Below are 11,278 nucleotides of genomic sequence, written 5' to 3'. Positions count from 1 at the left end.
TTTTTTTTTTTTTTTTTTTTTTTGCTAGATTTTATACTATTTGCTTTCTCCTGGACATTTTCCTCCATCCACACAAGAAGACTTTTGTCTCTGTTAAATTTCTCTATCCCTGGGTTTCCTGATGCTCTCTGATCTCTCCATGAGCTCCAGTGAACATTTTGGTTTATTCTTTTTAACTCATTTCAGGTTTTGTGTGGTATTCCCCTGTAATATGTATATTTTAAGCTATCTGATATTGTGTTTTAAAATCACTGTTTAGATCATAATATATAGTTTTTTCTTTTTATTGAGTTTATTGGTACATTTTAGGTATACAGTACAGTTACATTCATATTGGGATCTTGTACCTTTACATGACAGGTCTTGGTTCTCATTTTTCAAGCTTGTCCCTGCCCTCCCTTCACCCCCTCCTCTCCTCCCCATTTACAAACACTTTATTTCCATTTTTAATTTTTCTCATATTTTTACTTTTTAGATCATAGCATATTTAAAAATAACTAAATATAAAATCTAAATGTAATCTCGCTTTCATCATTTATATTTGCACGTTCCTTTGAATTTTTGAATTTTAACTGTTATTAATCTTAACATGTCCTTCAACCTCTCACTCACTGACTTCCTTTCCTAAACATGGCAGTTATTTTTGTGGTGTCATAAAAGAGGGTGAAATTTTAGAATTTGTATAGTTTCTCCATTGCTCATTTCATCTGTCACCAAATCCTTCTATTTCTTCTTTCTATATATTTGTTGAATTTTATGCTTCTAACCATTGTGACTATCAGCTCACCCTGCCTCAGCAGGAGGAAATTTTTTGATTTCTTAATTTTTAGTCCCTAAAATGAGATTAACACATACACAAAGCAATAGATATTTGATAATATATCTAAATATTATTTACTTGTATAATTTCACCTCTTAGGATACAAGTTTTTCATCTTTATAGTTATGAGTAGATATGTGAATATTGATTCTTTTCCTCATTGAGTTTATTGGTACATTCCAGGTGTTTACAGTAAAATATTACTACTTGGAAATAGCAGCCATGTGCTTATCCCTGTATTTTCCCCATGTGTGTATGGGCTTGACTTCAGGGAGAAAAACCTTAAAAAAAAAAAGAGTCTATGTAAAATTATTCAAAAATTGATTTAGCAGTAATATCACATAGAAATTTATGTGTCAAAATTCATACCATAGAAATACAGTGCAGCATTTTAATATTATGTTTGAAGTTAAGGCATGGCAGGTGGTATTGCCAAGGGAAAAGGTGAACCATAATAGAGTAAATTAGCTGAATCCAAGTTATCAATGTGCCCTGAAAAAATGGGAATGAAGCCAATTTGTGAACAATGGAGACTTCAAGTCTTTTAAAATGCAGCCAGATGCAAAATAGAAACGATGTATAAATTTAGTTCAGCTTGAAAAATCAGTTTCTTCCTTCAATTGACTTTTGTTTTTTAGGTTAAGTATCACTTCCTTTTAGAAAAATTGAATATGATAATCTTTATGCTAAATAGTCACTTTTTACTAACAAAAAAGAGTAGAATTCATAGTATGATACTTAAATTTTTCATCAATCTCCTATGGTAATTGCTAAGTAAAAATGGATATTATTTTGTTCCCTATTACACACCAGGATGTATGGTGCCTATCTTAATTTGACTTTGTTTTTGTGAGCACAAAAATCTTTCTGAAAATTTTTCTTTCTATGACAAAAAAATTCAGATTTGACATAAGATCTTGGTAGTCAATAAGTTCAAATGGCCTTTAATCGATTATGTATATATAATTACAGTATGTTCAACAATTTGCAGAATACTTCATTTGACAGTTTAATATCTGTTGAAGTAGAGCTTAGTACAGTTTAAAATTATTTCACAGTATATTTTGCATCTTAAAGCAAGGCAACACACATAAAAAAGAAAGTTTGATTTACAATAGTAATAATGATAGGATCAGGGTTCTGTCATATAAAATTAAGACATACTGATGGTCAAATAACTTAGAAATACCATAGTCATGCTCCAAATTCCAGCAAAATTTTTCACTTCATAGATTTCTGAGAAACAACAACACAATATAACAAAAAGTAGAATGAAAATGCCACACTATATTCTGTTATGAATTTTTCAAAAATGTCACTGCATACATTTTTTTTCAAAACTAGTTAGTTCTTTACTTACCTGGTATTTTACCATATACTTCAGTGCTGATCCTTAACTCTAAGCATAAATCTAATATCTTACCCTTCCTGCTACAAGGAGAGAAGAGCTAGAAAGCATCAAGATGCCTTGGGCTATGTATAATTGCAGTGATGAGGCTGATGGAGGGAGGAGAAAGAATGCAAGAAAAGTTCAGGCCACTTCTCAGTATCAGAGAGAATTCCTAACACAGAGCACTGAAAAAGCCATGTTGAATGGAATGCAAGGATAGCTACATATTTGTTAGTGACCTGTATACTACTGGCTTGTATCTAATTGTCTCCCAAAACCTCATGTGGTCATAGATGAAGTTTTTCAGAGATGGCTGGATCTAGTATGTATGATACTGGTATCAAGGATGAGATGCTGGAATGGACTCATAGTGTGATGCTAAGATTAAGGGTGTAAGTGCTACCTGCCCTAACAGGGGGTACCCTGGATAAAATATAAGAGACAGAAATAGGCCTGCTATTGCTCTTGCTCCTTGCTTGTCTCTTGCTTGCGGCTTGCTTCTGGCTGCCCTGCTTTGTCATGGAGTATTTCTCCTCTGTGAAGCCCCCTCTGCTGTGCCACTCTGCCTTGGAGCAAGCTATGAACTGAAACCTCTACAAAGGGGATTTTTGTCTCAGTGACTAGAAAAGTAGCTAAAACATAATATTTCTCTAGTTTAAGTGGTTTGAAAGATAAAAATGGAGTATAAATAGAAAAGTTTGAAAGGTTTCATTCACTTTTTGGCTATAGAAACTGCCTCATGTTTTTTGTTTGTTTTTTATTTTTTCTCTTCAATTTGAAATATCTAAGGTAAGATGGATATGATTGGTGATAAGAGAGGTGCCAGTTCATGAAATAAATTAAAATTTGTTCATAATATTTTGAGAATCCTAATACAGTTAATTATGGTCCAAGAGTCTAGACTCTAGGAAGATAGTTGTTATGTATATGGAAAATCCATAGATTAAGAGAAAGGTCAGTGATTGCATTTCAAAGATACCCAAAATACATAAAGTAAGATCACTGATCTAAGTTGGGGATTTAGCTCAACAGTTCTGCTCACTGCCTTACAAGCACAACAGCGTAGGTTTGATCCCAGATACAAAAAACAAAAAAAAAAAAAAAAAAAAAAAAAAATTACATAAAATTAGAGTTAAAAATTTGAGCATCAAACTAGTATCATGTATGTGTATTTGCTTAAATGAGGCAGAGTTAAAACACATAAATCAGGAAATAACTATAATCAGCTTAATGCTCTGTGGGATTACAGATGCCAAAGTGATCTTTCTTTGGGAAGAATTCTCTTCCATAATTCTCCACCGTGGGCTCTCAATATACATTAAGAATTATTCTATATAATTATTCAAATTATAAATTAAAAGCTCATCAAATCTGATATAAGCTTAGAAAGTAACAGACCTAGGAAGGAAACTATGGAACAAATGACAAATTTAAAATACATTTGAAGTTTAAAAGAGCGACCTAAATGCCCTACATCTTTATTTTGGCTCAAAATAAAACTTCTTTTCTAAAGATATTTATAGTAATGAAAACTTTTCTAACCATAGCACTTCAACACTTTTATATTTGCAGCTTTCACTTTCATGACTTCCAAATCATAATTTTTAAGTATTTCTGTTAGCTTTTTTCTTAGGTAGTTCTTTATGTATTTCTATCTGTCCTTAAACAGTGAACTTCTCTAGGGTACTTTCCTCTATTTTATAATCTTAGCTTCTAGCAAATAATGAGTAACTAATTAAATATCTGTTGAATACACAAGGGTGAATTGAAAGAATAAATTTGAGAATCAACAAGGTCAATAAAAACATAAAGATTAGATAAAACACTGATAAAGGTCATACCTCTGGTTGGTTTGTTTGTTTTGAGCAGGCTCTCTCTATTCAATTCATGCTGGCTTGGAACTTACTACTTAGCTCAAACTGGCCTGGATTTTTCTGCCTCGGGATTTTCCCGTTTTAGAATTTTCCTTCCTCAGCCTCCTGACTGGTGGAATTACAGGTGTTCATCAATATAGTCCTTCTTTCAGTACTGATTTTTATACCTATGATGGAAATTATTTTTAAAATTACAGTATTATTTAAACAATGGTGAAATGTAGGACTTCATAGAAATACAAAAAAGGCTAAAAATTATATTTTACTCTTGGCAGGAAGAAAAGATGTTGCTATCTGTCTGTCCATCTGTCTATCTATCTATCTATCTATCTATCTATCTATCTATCTATCTTGGATGAAACCCAGAGTTTCATATGTGGCTTTGCAAATGCTCTACCACTGAGAAGCATCCTCAGTCCAGAATGTCATTTTTGTACATATTAAGTGTATCCAAACATTGGAAATATGTTACTTTGCTTGTTTCCTGAAAATGAAGACTGGACATGTTGATCTGCAAAGCATTCACTTCCTGAGTTTTAAGTGATTCTATTCCATGTGCTAGGAAGTTAAACATTATAATCAATGTTGTCTAAGCTAAAGCTTATCAGGTGCACGTAGTCTAGTTACTGTTTTTGCTTGGTAGGAATTTTGGTTTGTTTGCTTTTTGTTTTCTTACGCTTTACAGCTATGATAAAATTCTGTTGACCCCCCTTTCAAAAGAAGACATAATGATATTCTTGAATCTATTCTCAAATAAGGTAAATGTGCACATGAGAGAATTTCATTATCTTCTTTTTTTTTTGCCAGGGTAGAAATTATTGTGAGAACAGTTCAGCAGTCAGTGAAAAGAATCTTACATTCAAAGAAAATGAGTGATTAAAGTTAATTGCTTTCACTACTTTTCACAAGTATAAAGTATAAGAATCACATTAAATATTCTTTCTCTGCCCTCAGCATCTTAAATTTATTCATTTTTCTCTTCCCCATACTCCTTTACACCTGCCTTGCCAAAATCAGAGGTTTTTTCATAGTTTTATTTTTTAATGGATATTAGGCTTATTTCTAAAAAATATTTTTGTCTCTATTCAAGGTCATTCATAAAAATTAGAGTCTATATTTTCAGCTTGAGTATATCTAATGATAACAGAAAATAACTATTTTTCTATGAAAATATACCTGTATTTAAAATAATACTGATCTCTGTAAAATTATCACATGAATAATGTCATAGGCGATCAGTGCTTAATAAGTGTATGGCTTTGTATTTGGGAACTTCAGTGCTCCCATGTGGGTTTTTAAATCTGTTGTATAAATGTCAAAATTTTAAAACTGACTCACGATATGCATTTAGCTCCCTTTTTTACTTCCAAGCTAACGTATCTAATTAAGAAAATAATGATATATGATGGCCATAATATATGATATATAAGTTATGATTTTTGAAGTATCTCTGTAATTCTTCCAATTATTTTTGAATGTCCCTATTTAAATTTATATTTTCCAATTCTGTAATGTGAGCTTATTTACAAGAAGATGTTTTAGGATGGTTTAACAAATAATATATTATCCAGAAAATATTCAATTATATAACACGGCATAGAATTTTGACAGTTATGGAAATTTCTGTGTTAATATTAGTATTTTCAGGACTAAATTTACCAAGTTAATACACTAAAACCAATTTTATTGGCCACATCACACAACCCACCACATGCGTCACAGCTTCAAAATAAGAACTCCAGTTGGGATAGCAGTTCCTTTTCAGAATCTTAATTTCTGTGGGATCTCGAAACTCAGAGACAAGGATTTTCAGTTCTTGCTATTGCTGAAGATCATGTTTAGGTACTAAGAATCAATGTTCATTAAAGATATCTCAAGGACAGCTGTATACATTTTTATCTTAAATTTTATGTGTTTCTGAAGTTTTACAAGGTTAGATTATCTACTTTATTGAAATTTCATTTATAATTCCCAAAGATTCTCAAATTGATAATTGTGTTCAATTCTTTACTTTTAATTGGTTTAAGGAGAAAATATAATTACCAAAACATTACTGCTTCCCGTAAAGAAAATGTACATAAAATCTACATTCAAAAAGTTTCATTTAGAGTAATTTTGTTCATAAATGTTACTGATGTTCATTTAAGCCTCCTGTATGGAGTAAAAAAAAAACAAAAATTAACAGAGTAGCTAGAAAAATTGTAGATTCATTTATTAATGCTATGAATCTTCACTTTTTTAGTTTCAATATTCAATATAAAGATCTCTGCTATTTGTTCATAGCTCAGGAAAATAACTCTTGATACAAAACTAGTATGGTTTGGTGACACCACATTCTACAGAGGAGTCAGTGCAGGCCAGGACTACCAAAGCCCAAGCATTGCTCCTGGCTTGTCTTCCCTAGTGGCCACCTGATGATGGATCATGAGTTTTCCCAGCCATAATTCCCGTAACTGTGAGAATGCAGGATGAGTAGCTCAAGTGGTTTCTTTTACATATTCACTCAAAAAAGGATTTTGATTATTTATTTGGTATATTTGAAAGCAAAGCAATTATAAGTAAAAGGTTTATTACATACATTTTCTTCTATATTCAAACACTGAAGTTTGTTAAAAGTAGATTTATGAATTAGATTGATTCAGCACCTCTGTCCTGACCCCCAAAGTGCCTTCTTTGCAGCTGAAAGTCACCTGACTTATAATAGCATTCTTCCATTCACCATGGAGCAATATATTTTAGTTACTGGTCATTTTATTTTAAATAATATTTTAAATCTGAATAGAATATCATGTAGTCTTAAAAATCTCAACTTCAATAAAAATATAGAAATTTTATATCTTCTTCACCAACACCTCACCAAGAAAATAACAGTTGAATTTCCTGCTATGAAGTTTTTTCTTTCTGATTTGTTGAGCTTGTAAATATGAGTGAAACAATCTTCAGCATTAAGATGCTAGAGATTCTAATGCCCACACATCTCTTTTCTTTGGCTTTAAAATGATATCATACTTATTTTGGAGAAAATCAACAATAAATGCATCAAAACAGTATGCTTAAAGAGAGCACATATTTTTATGTAGTTTTAAGTATTTTTTCATAGTTAAATAACAACTCCACTGAATATAAATGTAGGTGTTTTTCAGTTTTTCTGTATGCAGTCTTACTGTTTGTTCTTGTCAATGGTCACTCATGTCCCAAATAAACACAGAAATGCAAGCCATTGTTGCCTGAATGAATGAATATATCAAAATCTTTAATAGTTCTGACTTTCTGATTGATATATTAAAACTTCAGTGAATATGTCTTCAAATTTAGAAAGAACTATATTTACATATAGCATGATTTTCTATGTTGTCATATATATTCTTTATCTGTTGAATGAATAATTCTAAACATACATTGATTGTATACCTGATTTATTTGTTTGTTTTATTTGTAATGGAGACTGAACCCTGACTTCCACACTGAGCTACATCACCAGCCCTTTTTATTTTATATTTTGAAACAAGATCTACTAAGTAATTGATTTGCCTAGGCAGGCCTCAAACTTTTGATCGTCTTGCTTCAGGCTCCCAGAGTCTGGTGTTGAGCCAACATGCTGTGCTCTACCTTTCACTTGCTGATATCTTTTTTGTTTTTATTTTTTCTAAGTTTTCTTTCTGCATTGCCATCCCTTCCACATTATATTTTGTTTTTCAAGATTATTAAAATAAGAATGTCTTCTTTTGTATAAAAATTATATTTTAAGAAAGTCCCACAAAAATTTTTAATATTAATTGGAATAGTTGTTTCATGGTCTAATTGAACAGAATTGAAAGTCATGATACATTCATGTAAATTTCTATAAATTAAATATGGGCTGGCTACAAATTTTTATTTTTAAAATTTCTAATTTCTGAGGCCATAATAATAACATTGAATTAAAAGAGAAAATTTCAATCTTCTCATTACTTAGAATCATAAGTTAAATATGCACTTACTAACAATTTTTATTTTGCAACTTTTCTGATTATCTGGCAATGTAAGTGTAATAGTGTCTAAAAAAGAGAAAAGATCACTAGTCTTAGTGAGCTTACATTCCGGCGGAGGGAAATTAAAGATAAAAACAATGTAAAAAATACAAGTGTAAATCTGCCACCCTAATCTATGTGCTCTGTGGTATAGAGCACAACAGATAGAACAATAATCAGGCAAGACCAGAGACTTCTTGAGGGAATATTTGAAATAGCAAACCACCAGAAGCAAATGGGAGAAGAGGTTAGAAAAGAGAATTTCAGTAAGCAAATAGTGTGTACAAAATACTTCGGTGGAATTTTGAATCAATATATGGGATTTCTATGCCTGGCTAAATATATTTTATAACAGATTATTTTCTTGCAAATGTAAACATGTCTGTATACTAATTTATGAAATGCTTTGTTTCTGTTTGTTTGAATATTACCGCTGCTGTTAATGTCTTTGTGGGTTCATTAGTGTATTACTCTAAATCAGCAATGTAATTTCAGCTTCCTGTTCTGGACTGAGTGGGGACAAATGCCTTGCATTGGGAAAGCTCGCCTAGATGGCTCGGAGAAGCTTGTCCTGGTGAACATGGGGATAGCATGGCCCAACGGGATCTCCATCGACTACGAGGTCTGTCGGATTTAAACCTTTAAAGTGTGTTGACTGCAAGCCTGCGTTTGTCTACAGTTAGCCTTCCCTTAATAAAACCATTAAAACCAGGTTGTAATATTACTTTCAATCGATCTTTAGGAGAATAAATTGTACTGGTGCGATGCTCGCACAGACAAGATAGAAAGAATTGACCTCGAGACTGGAGGCAATCGCGAGATGGTGCTGTCAGGAAGCAATGTGGATATGTTTTCAGTGGCTGTCTTTGGGGCTTACATCTACTGGTCTGACAGGTAAGTTATGTGTTCATAAGTATTTGAGTCTGCAAATGTTATTTCAGCGCCAGTTGCTTTTCCCTTGTAGGATTAGCCATACCTCAGCAAAGTCACAGAAAGGATTTCACAAAGCTATGTCATTTCCACAGAAAAAGCAGGCACTCTTGATTTTCCAGGCTCAAGTATTTCAGTATCACAGACTAAACTTGGTTCCTTTCCCTTCTGTTGGGCCATCTGTTTCCTTCCTCTTAACGGACTGCCTCAATTTTAATTTGTTGATCACACATGTTTAAATTTTGGCAGAGCACACGCCAATGGGTCCATCAGAAGGGGCCACAAGAATGATGCCACAGATATGGTGACCATGAGAACGGGACTTGGAGTCAACCTGAAAGAGATTAAAATCTTTAACCGAGTAAGAGAGAAAGGTCAGCACACTTACACAAATGTACCATAAATATATTTTTATCATTTATTTCTATATTTTTAATGACTGGTTATAGCTTAAATATTCTTATATAAAACTCTTATATAAGTCAAAACCTGAAAATCTTATTTGTTTCAAGCTAGAGCAATCACAAAATAGTTTAAGAAAAGAAATGTATAATGATTCTCACATAGATGTACTTATTTGCCTAAGATAACACTAGACAAGGACATGTTACATACCCTGTATGTCTTGAGTACTGATGTGGGATAATGTTAAAAAATTGATAAATATACTGATTTGACAAAAAGTTAAAAAGAACACATGAGATATAAGAAAATAAAAGCAAATAAAGTTTTTATTTTGTATTACTTTTTAATATCTAAAATGGTTATGAGCCAGAAGGTGATGCTGTTAGTGTGGAATATTTCTGAACTCATTACCTCCTTAAAATATATATTTTGAAACTGATAAGATAATGATTTGCATATTTTTAAAAACTTCTACTAAAATAAATTGTCATTAATTTTCCTTACAGCAAAGGAACTTCGTGAGATGATGATAATGATTTCATTGAGATGAATTAGTCTGCTGAAATCTTAAGAGCACAAAATTAGAATAAATTGTCATATATATATGTATACACACACACACACACACGTGCATGCGTGAGCATGCAGGTGTGTGTTTAGGTACACTGGAGACACAAATTTATTTAGTACTTCATATAGATCATGTGTACAAAATTTAATGTGGTACATATTCTTTCTTTTGTCTGGTGAATTCAGATGATATTTTATGTGGCTCAGTTACTTTTTTGTCAAAGACAACAATTAATAAATCATATTGTACACTTTGTGTCATTTCATAAAAAAATATATCCAGTAAACTGGCTTAATAAAAAATACAGTATTAATGTTTTTCTTTGATGTGTGAAGGAAGCAGACTATTGTGATCGTTCAAATGGTAATTCAAGATTTTAAACTTCTGTGATTAAAAAATCAATATTTTATAGTGTTTATTTTTTGACTGATCTTAAAACTAAAAATTAAAAGGTAGTCAATATTAAAGTTTTTAATATTTTTATAAAAAATTATTAAATTATGCACGTGTGTGTGTGTGTGTGTGTGTGTGTATTTGTATCCCTCAGGAACCAATGTTTGTGCCAAGGATAATGGTGGCTGTAAACAACTCTGTCTTTATCGAGGAAACTCCTGGAGAACTTGTGCTTGTGCCCATGGATATTTGGCAGAAGATGGAGTTACTTGCCTAAGGCATGAAGGCTATTTGCTCTATTCAGGGAGAACAATATTAAAAAGTATACATCTTTCTGATGAAACCAATTTAAATTCCCCAATAAGGCCATATGGGAATCCACATTATTTCAAGAATGTTATAGCCTTGGCTTTTGACTATAATCAAAGAAGAAAAGGGACCAACCGCATCTTTTACAGTGATGCACACTTTGGAAATATACAGCTTATTAAAGATAACTGGGAAGACAGACAAGTAATTGTTGAAAGTAAGTACAACAATTTAACTTATATTTTGTGGAAATGAGTATCATTTGCATCATTAAAGAAATAATAGTTGTAATTACTTGTAGCAGTTACATTTTCCTAGAGTTCATATTTAATGAGTGCATTGTATTCTACAACCAGTATCAAAGAAGGAATTAGCTGCTAAGTGTATGATTATCAATTATTAATTATGATTTTTTATCATAGTGGTGTTACTTAAATGTAAGACTATTAGAATTCTTTAGAAATAAGATTTCATTATAAAACTAGTCTGATTTTTCAATGCTATCTTTGAGTATATACCTAGTATTTTTAATCATATTTTTAGATGGCAGACATTATTTTGTATATCTATATCTAT

At 31.7% G+C, this 11,278-nt stretch overlaps 1 protein-coding gene across 2 annotated transcripts in view; it reads left to right on the top strand.

Annotated features, from left to right (window-relative positions):
* Lrp1b (LDL receptor related protein 1B) overlaps positions 1-11,278 on the top strand; it is a 1,779,190-nt gene that overhangs the window by 1,314,815 nt on the left and 453,097 nt on the right. For both annotated transcript variants that reach the window (XM_033757153.1, XM_033757154.1), the window contains exons 38-41: positions 8,590-8,716; positions 8,837-8,988; positions 9,274-9,398; positions 10,548-10,919. In XM_033757153.1, the coding sequence (XP_033613044.1) occupies positions 8,590-8,716; positions 8,837-8,988; positions 9,274-9,398; positions 10,548-10,919 (776 nt within the window). The remainder of the gene's footprint in view (positions 1-8,589; positions 8,717-8,836; positions 8,989-9,273; positions 9,399-10,547; positions 10,920-11,278) is intronic.

Source organism: Fukomys damarensis, unplaced genomic scaffold (assembly GCF_012274545.1).
Source record: "Fukomys damarensis isolate Sample0158 unplaced genomic scaffold, DMR_v1.0_HiC HiC_scaffold_29, whole genome shotgun sequence".
Taxonomy (NCBI): Eukaryota; Metazoa; Chordata; class Mammalia; order Rodentia; family Bathyergidae; genus Fukomys; species Fukomys damarensis.
Note: the sequence above shows the minus strand (reverse complement) of the source record. Positions and strands in the feature narration are given on the sequence as shown.